Consider the following 12,132-nt stretch of genomic DNA (forward strand, 5'->3'; position numbering starts at 1 on the left):
CATTATCGTCCACCTAAAGTTGTCTTATGAACCATATTTTATCCTTACTTTATTTAAAATAACACTCACTGTAGGAGTCGGTATATATATATATATATATATATATATATATATATATATATATATATATATATGTGTGTGTGTGTGTGTGTGTGTGTATTAATATATGTATATATTATATTTATATATATATATATATGGTTGTTTTTTTTGGCGTCTTTGTTTTTAAACCAACTTTAATTAGGGCAACAATCTTCAAAGCTTTCCAGAACACATATACATGTAAAGTATATGTTAATACAGTATACTAACATTTCTCACACTGAAACACTACATTTTTTGACAAAAAGTAAATCTTAAACCTGCATGGATCTCTCATTGAAACCACAGGTTTGTTTACTTTGTGGTTTGATAGGAGCCATCGCATTCTTTCAAAGTAAGTGTGTACCCTGATTTACGATGGATACAATGAAAGGAAAACTACAGTTTATAACAGACTGGGTGGTATTTTTGTAGCTCAGACCATTGGTTATAATATAATCGATGCTGCTGGAATCTGGGAGCACGGTAACACACTGACAATTTTGCCAGGTTAGCTTTTAGGCACTTTATATGTATAGATTCTTATCCATTATGCAATACTATCAGAGAGGTGCCTAATTGGTTCCAAATGTATTCTGCAGCATGATAATGTCCCCATAAGAGTCATAAAGAACTATCTTCAGTGACAAGAAGAGCATGGAGTCCTGCAACACATGGTATGGCCCCCACAAAGCCCTGATCTCAATGTCATGGAGTCAGTCTGGGATTACATGAAGAGACAGAAGTAGCTGAGGCAGCTTAAATCCATAGAAGAACTGTGGCAAGTTCTCCAAGATGCAGGAACAACCCACAGACAGGTGACAAATCAAAGGAATTAGTCATTTTGCTGGTATGGTTTGGGTCCACTTGTCCCCTTAGAGGGAATAGTCATTGCAAATCAATACAAAGTTGTTCTGAGTCATCACCTTTATCCTATGATGAAACATTTCTATCCTGATGGGAGTGGTCTCTTCCAGGATGACAATGACCCAATGACTCATAGGGCACGAGGGGTCACTGAATGGTTTGATGAGTGTGAAAATTATGTGAATCATAGGCTATGGCCTTCACAGTCACCAGATCTCAACCCAGTTGAGTTTGGACCGACGCGTCAGACAACGCTCTCAACCACCATCATCAAAACACCAAATGAGGGAATATCTTCTGGAAGAATAGTGTTCATCCCTCCAGAAGAGTTCCAGAGACTTGTAGAATCAATGCCAAGGCGAATTGAAGCTGTTCCTGTGGCAAATGGTGGCCCAACAGCTTACTAAGACACTTTATGTTGGTTTTTCCTTTAATATGTCAACCGTCTGTACCTGCCAAGTACCTTGAAAAACTGTGTGCAAGTATACAGAGGACAATTGGTGCTGTTTTAAAGGCAAAGCATGGTCATATCAAATAATGATTTCATTTAGGTTACTTCTGTTTACTGAACTTTGTATGAAGTTAATTAATAATAATAAAAAAACGGCATTAGCTTTGAAAGCATCCTCACTTAACATTTAGTTTCTAGTACTGTAAAACCAAAAAGTAATGTTGTAATAATCCCTTATTACACAAGAAAACAGTATGCATATACATGTGCAGTAGGTCAAAGTTTAACCAAGACATTGGTCATTAAACTCAACTAAACTAACAATAATAATAATAATAATAATAATAATAAACACTTGATTTATAGAGTGCTTTTCAAAATACTCATATGTGATGTTTCTGTGTTTCCAGAACTCTCAAGTTTGGTGGGAACTGATAGAACTGATGGTTGAACCTGTACAAATAAAACCCAAGTTGTGATAAACTGGCTTTGAAAAGTGGATGAAACAGTTGTCTCGATTGATCATCCTGTCTTTTTTTTTTTTATTATATTTTTTTTTGATATTTTCTCTCTCTTGGGAAAAGTCTGTAACTTCTGTTTTCATTAGTGCTCAAAAAAGTTTGCTTACTTACTAATTGATATGCATTTCCATCTCTGCACTGCTCATTCAGCAACTGTATTTCCAGTAAAACATCACCAGTGAAACAATGGTTTGACTCACCAAATAGAAAATATTTCCACATTAATATTTAATAACCATGAGTTGGTTTATAATAAGTGAGAAGAATAACTGGAATCACTCATTTCCAAGTCATGTAATGGCTGAAATTAGAGGCTGTAAAATTACACCCATCTCCAAACTCACAGCCAACATAGCCTTCTAACATTGCCATGTTTTTCAAAGAGAAAATGTAAAATTCCAACCTGAATGTTGCCTTTTATGCTGTCCAGCTCCTTTGATGTCTTGGAGAGCTGGTGCAGGATGCTGCTTCGTTCACTGAAGACTTCCTTCAGCGTCTTTTCCAACCCATTGTAACTTTGTCTGTTAAGAGAATGAGAGAAAGATTTCACTATTAACTGTCTTCCACTGGCTGAGAGAATTTACTCTTTATTGTCACCCATGGGACAAGGAGGTGTTTTAAACTGGATTAAAAGCACCGTTGTTAAAGCTAAGGGGTAGAGCAATAGGGGAGAAAACTAATATCTACTCAGCAGTCCCTAGATGACTAAAAAGAAAAATCTAGTCCTTTCAATCAACCAATTTAGTGAAGGCTTGTTTTACAGAGATATGTCTTTTGACCAGAGGTATGCCCCTGCATTTCCATTTAAATATTCATGTAGTCCCTCCAATTATTAAGGGAAAAATTCTACAGGGTGTTTTGTCAAATCCTGTTTTTCTCTGTGTAAATCTGAACCTCTATTAAATGGCACTGCAGAGGCGTTTTTGTCATTTATAACTGAGCTTCCAGAGAGGCAAACATTACTTCACAGCATGTTTTCATGAACTGTAGCCATAATCAAGATTTTCTTTTTTATTATGAATGTAATCCCCAGTGAGTGATGTTCTGAAGAACTGGGCGCAAAGAAGATTTGAGTAGAAAAAAAAAAGAGTTAAAGGGACCCGGTGTACCATAAGTAAGCAGACACAGAGGGAATGAAAGCTCAGGAGTGGAATACTGAGAGCTACAAGATGAACCAACACATTTGGTTGTTCATAGTTAGTGACTTGATTATCTTTTTACCCTTTTAATTGACATGATCAGAGATAAAAGTGTTAGGAGTTACCATGTGTTCACTTTCACTGCCTGATACCAATCTAAAAACTAAAAAATCTTTTTTTCATTGAATTTAACATCCTTGTTTACTGAGTCAAGGACATCAACAACTCTTCTGGGATGTATTTAAAATTAAGTGTATCTGCATGTGGTTACCCTGCTAATAAATGCTCCAAGAGACTCTAAATTTCCCCTACAGCTAACAAATTTGATTACTTTGATGAGCCCTTGAGTCTTCTTTCTACTAAAGGAAGGAATCTCTGTCTGTATGTCTGTATGTCCTTTGTGTATCTCTTGAACCGTTCATCCAATCAACTCCACACTTGGTGGGTGCATTGCTGGGGAGCAAAGAGAGTGCAGTGTTGAATTTGGTGCAATTTGGACATGCGATGTGTTTAATATTAATAAACTTTGAATAAACCAGCAATCAGCATGCCGCTCCGCTCTATGCAGGGGCAGAGCGGAGCTTCAGGGCTCTGTCAACTGACTCCAGCAGGGAGAGAGCAGAGACGAAGCCTGACACGAGTCAGCGAAAAGTGCTCTAAAAAAGGAAAAGTAGACAGCTTTTAATCAAGACTGGACACTCTTACTCTGTGTCTAGACAGAAAGTGTAGAATCCAAGGTCATCCGCGTTTTGGGAACGCTCAGAGCCCAATACACAATGACTGTAGTTATACGCGTAAACGGAGCATACTACTTCCACGGGCAGTTCGAAAGCAGTTTGTCTCATATGTTCTGAGATCAAAGACAAAGAACAAATCTTTTGAGCAAACATAGCGCGAGCAGCACGTTTAGCAGATCAGCAGCAACAGCTGCAGCAATGATTGAAACATTGTGCCTACACAGGAGGCGTTCAGGTACATGGTTGAGCATAGGTCTCCCGCAAACATACCCACTCAAATCCGAACTGGAGGCACAGAAAATAAGAGCAATCTAAGAGCCTGATATGATCCAAAATGACCCAAAATGATCCAACCACTTTATTTTAGCAAATTTATGCAAATTATTTTATTAATCATTAATTATTTTATTTTACTTGAAATAAAAAAATAACTTTTATGTATTTTTAGAATACTTATTTTTTATATCATCTGTGTAATATAATGTTAGTTTCTTTCATGTTGTTGGTGTATATACCCATTCACACCTCACATCAACTGTATTAATTTTTCTGTACGTTGAAGTAGCAGCTGGAGGCCAAGCAATCAGCCCATTCTGAACAGACACTTTTTGGGCACTGCATTAGTTTAGTTATAATAGTTGACAATAGCAGTCACAAAAGGCCCTCCGCAGATGTCAAAGAGCAGACACATAAAAAAGAAGAGGTCAAGTACAAGCGCTAAAATGTAATCTTAGTATTGGAAATGGAATCAACTTCTGTAAGGTAGAGAGTTTTTTTCCCTCCGTCAGGACGAGTTGTGTTTATCAGGAGACAAATTGAGGTCAGCCAGTAAAATGGCCCTGCTTCACTCTGTGATCCTCACTTGCCCCATTTTACTTCAGCCATTGCTTTGCAACTAGGCTAACGTAGAAAAAGTGTTTCACATCAAAGGGTTTCTGGGACTGACAAAATAAACACACAAAGAGTATCGCATAGATTATAATATTAGAATTAATTTGAGAATGACATGTTGAGGTTAATAATTTATACATGGACAAGCTGTAGTAGATTTAAATTCAAATTAGTATCAGATGGGTATGATGGTGGTTTCTAAAGTAAAACTAAGGTTATTTAGAAACATTTCACTTACAGGAATTCTCTAATTGTACCATGGTCAAGACAACCCAGTCTTCTAAAAAATTACATTTACATACTACTAAATGATTACATTATTAATTTTGAAGGAAACATGATTGCTGTTCAGTTTATGTTAACTTTTCCCAGTCCAGGAAGTTTTACATTCTCGTATCACATAGATGTTGTTGGGGGGTGGTCAGGGTTGATGGTGGGTGTACAAAGGACTGGGGTCGAGTCCTGTGTTCTGTGTGTTCAGGTTTAGGTTACTAAAATACTTTGGTACAGGACAGGGAAAGGTCATAATTCTGGTTAAATATTTAAAAAAAAAAAACATTTCCTGTCTTGTGCTTCAAGTTAGCATTGGCTTTAATATTTAACCAAGCCTCTTTATCTAATTTTAATCAAGTTCTTTGAGTTGTGTAAACATAACCATAAAAACCTAAATCATGATTAGTTGCAATGAGTGGATATTGCTTTAAATATCCACTCATTGCATGTATGTTCAGTATTTCAGTATACTATATCAATATTTTGCAACTTTGCAGACCAATTCATTAAAAACATTTTGTCATTACAGTATTTTAATAACAATAAACATAATTCAGGAGGCTAAACATTTCTTTCAAAACATATTTTCTGTTGCAAATTAGCATATAAATACTGTTACGAGACAAGAATAATCAAGAGAATAATCACCAATCATAGTCTAAAATTTGGGAACATGGGACTAAACAAAGCATATGCATTTGACGTTGTCGAATAACCCCTTCCTGAATAGTTACTAGTAGTCACAAAAACTCTCACTTATCGCCCCCTTTTAAATGAATCACTGTTTATAATAAATTTTAGTCGACCATTCCTAGGTCCAAAGAAAAATAGAAAACTCGCTCGGCTCCATCATGGATGGAGCAGAGGCTGCCACATTATCCCAAGTCCATGGCTTTGTTTCAGCCTGGGCTGTCTTCCAAAAGCCCTGCACACTCCATGTCATAGATCCCAGTAGCAGATCATACACAATAACACATGAATCACTAATAGCAAAGCAACACCTGGGAAATAAATAAATAACACGGCATACTGAATCCCACACATGACTTGCCACCATATGGCATTGGCGGGAAATTTATTGCAGGTTCATGCAATGGGGGAAGATTGGGTGAGAGATTCCTCCCTGTCTGCCATATTATTCATTACCCAATGGAATAGGCCCTTGGGTATCTGTGAAATGAATAAGACCCATAATTTGAGGCCCACTGACACAGAAACATGAATATCACAAGGTTCTTAGATAAAGCTTGGATTTTGTTTCAGCTGATCCACTATAAATTGCTCATTACAACAAACAAATCGTAACAGCTGCATGATTGCACTGCAACCTCCTAAGAGTCCAGTGTTCTAGCTGCCTCCTCCCAAACAAAGATCCCCCTTTTTCAAGGCAGAGAAGTGAGATAATGAGGACCAGAATGCCTGGCAAAGAGGCTTATGATCAGAAATGGCACCACCAGGCACATGACCATAAAGCAGTAGTGATGAGATAATGAATTCTTTCATTTCAGACATCTGCAGTTTGAAATCAGTCCTCGGCTGTCTTCATGAAACTCATCAAACTCCCGAGACTGAAGGGGAGGCATCATTTATTGGATCCGATTATTGAGGACAAATATTTCTTTACCCTTGGTATCACAGTAGGTCTCTATATGAGGCTGACCCTGCAGTGTGAGATAGAACTGCTGAGGCTAAAGGAAACACTACTGTAGACTACAGTCAACATCCAAGCAATGGCTCAATAAAGCAAGCCAAGGCTATGGCATCCGGCCTCACAGAGAGAGCTGCCGGGAGCTCATGGTCTACTGTTGAAAAGGGCTAGCCTGTAAATACTATTAAAATGTAGACACAGTAAGACATAAGCTTAGCTTTAGTGGACAGCCTGAACACAACTGTAAGACTGCTGAAATGTTCTCTCATACTTTTTACTGAAGCATATTTCTGCCACATCGCTGACATTTTCCATTGCAGCCCTGCAGCCTCTATTGAGCATTTCAAGTTCAAGTTTATTGTCATCTGAAAAGGAACCACATGAATCTACATGACAGTCTTTTAGCAAGGCACTCTTAAAACACAGAATTCTAAGATTGAAATATACAATACAGTATAAGATTAAAAATATAAAACATATAAAATGTGTTATTCAAATACAGTGTGGACTGTGCATAAATAAAAAAACCAACATGTTTCACATTTTGACAGAAGCAATCTAACACAAGATTCACTCCTATGACAGCTAATTACATACTGTAGGCAGACCAAAGATAACATGGTTTTACATGAGCAAAGCCTAGTAAAGTATGCCATCTAACAGTTTAAATTCTGCCCACACATTTTTTGTCAAACAGCTACCATTTTTCATCGCATTAACTAAACATATTTCTCAGAATAAAATTGTACTATGTAAAAAGGTGTCCAGTATAGCAAGCAACATTAGTGGCTTCAAGTTGAAGGTGCAATGAGGAAAGCAGAGAGCAGCCCACAATAAACTGACAGCAGAGTGATTTTCATAAAAATATGAAAATGGTAAAAGGGTGGGAGTTAATGTTAAACCTATTCAGACTCAAGAGTCACATCTGCCTGATGGTAATATCGTTCTGCTTACAGCTATCTCAACACTAGAAGATGTACCCTGATCTAAACTGGTAGACTTGCCATACTGAAATCTTTTTCACCTTTAAATGTATGTATCTAGTTTTCTCCATCTTACTTGAGCTTTCTTATGCTTTTTAAGTGCTGTTCAGTAGTGTATGGAGTTGAGAAATCATTCATCTGCCTGTGTTGTTTGCTCTGTTGACACTTCAAAATAAAAATGATAAAACCAAGTTGATAACAGTTGGAAAAAGATCCACATACAGTATGTAGAGATCAGTAAAACCTACCGCAAGGGCATGGAGGATATCATCCACCATCATTTGCTTAGTGATTAGCTGCAGCAAAATAATCACAGAGGAGCACTGTGTGTTCCCAGGTTGAGTAACTTGATGTTTCCCCCTCCCCTACATAAACTTCCAGTGCTATTTTTGGAAAATTTGCAGGAGACGGTCTGAAAAAAAACAAAAAACAAGGTGGTACAGACAAGGACAAATTAAAGGATTCCCCTGGGCACAGTGTCTTTGGAGGCTCCTCCACTACCACACCGGTTATTTTAATACCCACCCAGAGTCGAACCTGAGCACTATCAATCATTCATTTCACATGTCAACTAAACACATAATGTAATGACCTTAATAAATATGCAGGCATGAATGTGTCAGCTTTTTCATAAGTGTGCGTCTCCTTTGAGATCAGTTTACCTTCCAACCGGAGATATTTTTCAGCGTTACCCATTACTGAAACATCTATCATCCATAATGGCACACAATTTAACAAAATATAAAACTATATTGGCTAGCTTTCCTAGAGAGTCCTAAAATGAGACATGCTGTCACTTCCTTGTCTTCCTTTAACCTTCCTTTATTTATTTTGGAAGGCAAATACTGAAAAACACGAAGGCCAACCACCTTAGTGCCCCATTCGATGACTTGGGAGGCAACGTAAACAAAAAGTAGTAGTCAGATTTCACTTCATTTTCTTGTTCTTTACTCGAAATGTCAACCTGTCAAATACATCCATAAATGTTCGAGCTAAAATCCGATCCGAAATATGAGAGTGGACAATGCAAACAACACATGGAAAAACCTTAGCAACAAAGGCTACAGAGCGGACAGCCGTTTATGGGCATGCACGACAAGGAACAAAGCAAAGTGAAGTGTTCGGAGCAGGTTGAAGCCCCAGCTTTTTACAAGACATCAGTCACAGAAACCAACAACTACTCAGCATAAAAGGAGTTTATTTGCCTTCACGCAGATTATGGCCAGACAACAGTTTATGTGGTACTTCCAATTTCAGGCTGGATTAATTATGCCATTAGGAGGGGCAAATAAATAGTTTTAATAAGGGGGACTGCCCAAGGCCTGTCAGGGAATTAATATATTCCTCTAGCAGAGCATGACCACCATCCAACATCTGCAACAAAAGTCAGTCATGTTTATCAGCTGTTGTATAAACATCATGGACAGCGGGGAATATTAATTGCATGCATGTCAGGGGATGTCTGACAATAAATCTTCTGTAATTGTTTAGTGAGGGGACATGGTGAAACAATGGGTGTTGAGGAAGCCAATTTCGCTTTGTCAATAAAGGTCAAAGAAGGCGTGGACCTTGAATGTCACAGCATAGTCATAAACTCTTATTTACTTTTGAATTACAAATACATAAAACATATCACAAAATATAAATATAAATATGTTTACATAAAGTGAAGTTTGGTATCATGTTTTAAATGTATTATTTTGTACTGTAGTTGATATAACTCTTGAGAGTGACTTTAAAAAACTAATGAGTGGGAACATTTTGGTTGTTTCAAGTTTTTATGTTACATATATTACCAGTTTTATAGGCAAATATTCAATAATTATCCTTCTCTCATCTTGTATTGTATCCCACTGAGTATAGACTACATCAAAGAAATGAAATGTTATTTTATTGTAGTGCCCATAATTTCTAAAATTATGCCCCGTTTGCTGTTTTGAGCTGAGCTGAGTTGTTCTGAGGGAATCCTGGTATTTAAGGATACTGTTGGACACTTAAACAAAATAATGGTGTGTATATACAAAAATATGTATTATTTTCTTTTTATGTGTTTCTGACTGCATTCTTTATTATTATTATTACTATTATTATTATTATTATTATTATGGGCAATTATGTGTTGTTGAGAAACACAATCACACTATGCTGCACTGTAGTGTCATACACAATGTTTCATTGGCATTGAAACCACCAAGTCCTCCAAATTAAATGCCCAAATATGTTGTTTGACCATGTGCACTCCAGAAGGACACATAGGAGCGTTTTCTAATCTGGCGCCCCTATCTGCAGTAATCAGCTGGACAACATCATTTATCTGTGCCTTCCAAAACTGTTACAAATCGATGTTAAAAAATAATGATGTTTTATGATGTGACAACGCTGTGGTTAAGTTCTGGTTAGGTTTAGGGAAAGATTATGGTGTGGGTTAAAACGATCATTTTGTTAAGGTTAGAGAAACATGTGGTGTGTTTCCTAATTTCCTTAAAATTAGGTGACCTTTGTCGTCTTGACTACAATAATAACCACACGGTTAAGGTTGGGGGTTAATCGTAGTTGCAGTTTTACAAAAAACCTTTCTGACTCATGGTTGGAAACAGAACACAAACAGCTGTCTCTCTGTGATAAAGTCCACTGTTGGGTTGAAGCCTCCCAACACCCCTCATCCTCCCAATGAGGAAAATTGTCAACTTTTATATTTGTCATCTGAACTGCACCACTGCTCCAGGTCATAATTACTACCGCTGGTAAATGGCACCTGTCACTCAAACTAACTATACGTCATTTTTTGGCGACTGACATTATGACCTATTGTGTCATTTTTCTTGGGAGGACAGTGTTGTCATTGAGAATTTCTAATAAACTACTACAAAAAATGTGCTGCAAATAATGCACCACATGACTCTAAGAAGTGTTAAACAAAAATGGTTGTTGGCAGAATCGTATATATTCTGACAAAGCCCAGAAGTAAAATTATAGTGTTTAAAATTCTTCATGAATGTTAAATTAAAATATAAATAAGATCATATAACTCAAAATAATGATTTGAAAACAAGTACTGTCCAACAGTGTGAGTGGGGATGCATCTATCATAAAATAATTAAGTGCAGTACAATTTGCATTTACACATTTTATCATTTAGACAGATCAAATTAAAGTGGTGTAAACCAATTTTACACATGAGCAACAAATGCAGATATTCTGCATCTCTCACACTTTCCTGAATTAAAGGATTGAAATTGAGAGCATTCAGCTGTGTTTGTGTATGCGGATGTAAGGATCACTGAGGAGAATTTTGACCTCTGGTTAATCATGCAAACTATCCAGCAAATATTTAAACAGGGTTTTTTATTATTCGTTTCAGGCTGTGTTTGAGCAGTTGTTATAACATTACAGTGGTGGTAAATTGTAAATGATATAAAATCCATCAATTTTCACATCCTTGAAAAGTGAGTCCGTCTAATTTGTTCATCACTTAAGTTATGTAATTTTCCACTAAGGGAGGTTTAAGGCATTGAAATAGAAATACTTAGCATATTAGATGAATAATTCAATGATTACTTGCAGGCATTTTCATGCATAAGTAGATGCCAATTACTTTCCCTCGACATTTAACACTCTATCATCCCCTACATGTACTAGGAAACAATACTGTTTCTAGACAGATAGGCACTTTATAGCGAAAGGAAATGTAATTGTCACAACAAAAACACACAAGAAAAGTGAATGCAACTAAAGGTATTAATAATACATTATAATTTTTCCTTGTATAACCTGTCCATCCACAAACGGATACAATATAATGCTGACATGATGCATACTCTTGATTGGAAATCCACTGAATTTCATTCCTTTCCCATTTTCAATTTCAGTTCAACATTGAATAAATAATTTCTCTATTTGTCTCTTGCTCAGTTTTACCTTCAGTCATATGTGGAGAGAAAAGTGAATCCTGAGTGTATTTCTCTATTTTCTGCGTGAGTTGAGCTCATCAGAGAATCCACTCTGCTCTCTCCATTGTCATGTACAATCCAAATCATTTTCACAGTGACATGAAACCCCCTCAGTCAAACTAGGAGCACGCCTGCAAAAACTGCATTTGATTTCAAATGAACCAGGTCAAAACCAAACCCCCTTTTTCTGGCTATTTACGTATTCACACAGTGTTTGTTTTCTATACATTCCCCTTCTACTTTACATAATACATACGTTTGGTAACACAGAGATAATGACGTTCAGTTTTCATGTCTTTCCTCAGCTTAATGCATGATGTTGACTCATTCTCTCTTCCTGTGGTGGAAGCTCTCATCTAGGGATATATCACACAATACATATATCACACAAATTACTGTTTTAAAAGCATCCCAGGAACCTCTTACAGTTGCCAGCTTCAATTAAATCTGGGATTTGAGTGTATCTAATGCAATTCCGCCCATCCTGGCTTTTCAAAGATGTGCGACGCTGTGATTCCAGCTTCAGTAATTGTTGTGCTATAATCATGCTGGATTGAGCTTGGACTTTTTTGTTTACTCTGAAAGGCATAC

The 12,132-nt window shown here is 36.9% G+C and overlaps 1 protein-coding gene across 1 annotated transcript in view; it reads right to left on the reverse strand.

The window, feature by feature from the left end:
* Positions 1-12,132, reverse strand: part of luzp2 (leucine zipper protein 2) — a 165,115-nt gene that overhangs the window by 83,693 nt on the left and 69,290 nt on the right. Inside the window, exon 2 of the mRNA XM_042414264.1 lies at positions 2,324-2,441. Within this exon, the coding sequence (XP_042270198.1) occupies positions 2,324-2,441 (118 nt within the window). The remainder of the gene's footprint in view (positions 1-2,323; positions 2,442-12,132) is intronic.

This window comes from Thunnus maccoyii, chromosome 1, assembly GCF_910596095.1.
Source record: "Thunnus maccoyii chromosome 1, fThuMac1.1, whole genome shotgun sequence".
Lineage (NCBI taxonomy): Eukaryota > Metazoa > Chordata > Actinopteri > Scombriformes > Scombridae > Thunnus > Thunnus maccoyii.